Here is a 1,389-nt window from a genome sequence, read left to right as displayed (position 1 = left end):
TTTGAGGTCATCTTCAATCATGCCTGGCCCAATGCCTTGGTACCCCTACCTGTTCTCTCCTGCGACTGTCACCACGTGAGGCTTTTTATTCAGAAGAAACTTCTTTAGAGTTTCAATGTCTTGAGCCTAGATTGAAAAAGAACTGGAGCTGAATGGCTCTGAGGATAAGGAGATTTCAAGCAGTTCTCATTGTTTAAGGAGCCCAAGCTCACCAAGAATAGGGTAAACTGGAAGAGTCTTCATAGGCTATCTAGTCAAGCAGTCACCTATGATCCACTCCCACCTATTTCTGGACAGACGAATGGCCAAAAATTCTCCCCCAAAAAGATCAGAGAAATCACACAGTGCTAGCTGTTTTCACATCTTTGGATGATTAACATCCCCAAACAACTGGCTTTACATACCATTTCCTCTTCCCCCATTTTTTATCCTTTAGAAGAATAAACTGAGGCTGGTTCCTGGTCACAACTTCTCCATCAGAGAAGCTGGGCCTACTCGATCCTTGCTTTTCTATACGTGTGTGCTTGTTATCGTGTCTATTTCTAATCCATAGCCTTCCCCACTCAAAAAACCACGTGTTAATGCCGAGCTGGTCCTGGTACAAGTGGACCTGGGAACACCGCCCGCACACATTTCTGACCCTGGCTGGCTCGGAGGGATCATGGCTGAGACTCTGTTGAGAGTTCTTATCTTTCTCTCTCTTCGTCTCTTGGACTCTCTTGAGATAAAATGTGAAAAAATAAAAAGAAAGTTCCTGGACCTCCATCCGCAGTGCTATTATTACACTACTCCTTCCTGGGCTGCTCCCAGCTTTCAAATAGCCTGTTAATTACCCCAGTATAGGAATTAATTGCCTGTCTGTCATCCCCTCAGATCCAGGCAGGCTATGTACAGATGGCCTCTGTATAACCACATGACCAGAGGTGAGCACCTGAACAAAGTCTCTGCTGCTCTTTAAGGAGGAAATTCACCACGAGACACGACTCACCACTGGTTGTCTAAATCAGGAAAAAGCAAGGAGACTGGGATCTCTGGTTAGATTGTTACACATCTGTCAATCCTTTCTTTTTTATTTATTTTAATTTTATTCATCATCATTATTATTATTTTAATTTGACCAGAGAGAGACAGAGAGTGAGAAAGCAAGCCAATAAGTCCGGGACTTGAACCTGGTCAACCACCTCAGAGTCCAGTGCACTCAACCACCATGCCATCTGCTGGCCCCCCGACATCTGTCAATATTTTCTAAGATACTTCTGGCTTATACTTGGTTGTGATAAACTAAACACAATGGATTTTATTTACACAAATGGTTCCCTGGTAGCACTATGGTGATATTCTGAGCTCCATTTTTATTTCTCTTTTTGTCTTTCCCTGTATGCTCACCAG

The 1,389-nt window shown here is 43.5% G+C and overlaps 1 protein-coding gene across 1 annotated transcript in view; it reads right to left on the bottom strand.

Annotated features, from left to right (window-relative positions):
• The window catches only part of SUPT6H (SPT6 homolog, histone chaperone and transcription elongation factor), a 44,591-nt gene that overhangs the window by 19,101 nt on the left and 24,101 nt on the right, over positions 1-1,389 (bottom strand). Inside the window, 1 exon segment of the mRNA XM_006165455.3 lies at positions 50-126. Coding sequence (XP_006165517.1) covers positions 50-126 — 77 coding nt within the window.

The sequence above is a fragment of the Tupaia chinensis genome, unplaced genomic scaffold (genome assembly GCF_000334495.1).
Source record: "Tupaia chinensis unplaced genomic scaffold, TupChi_1.0 Scaffold143921_1, whole genome shotgun sequence".
In the NCBI taxonomy this organism is placed as follows: Eukaryota; Metazoa; Chordata; class Mammalia; order Scandentia; family Tupaiidae; genus Tupaia; species Tupaia belangeri.
This window is presented reverse-complemented; position numbering and strand designations above follow the sequence as displayed.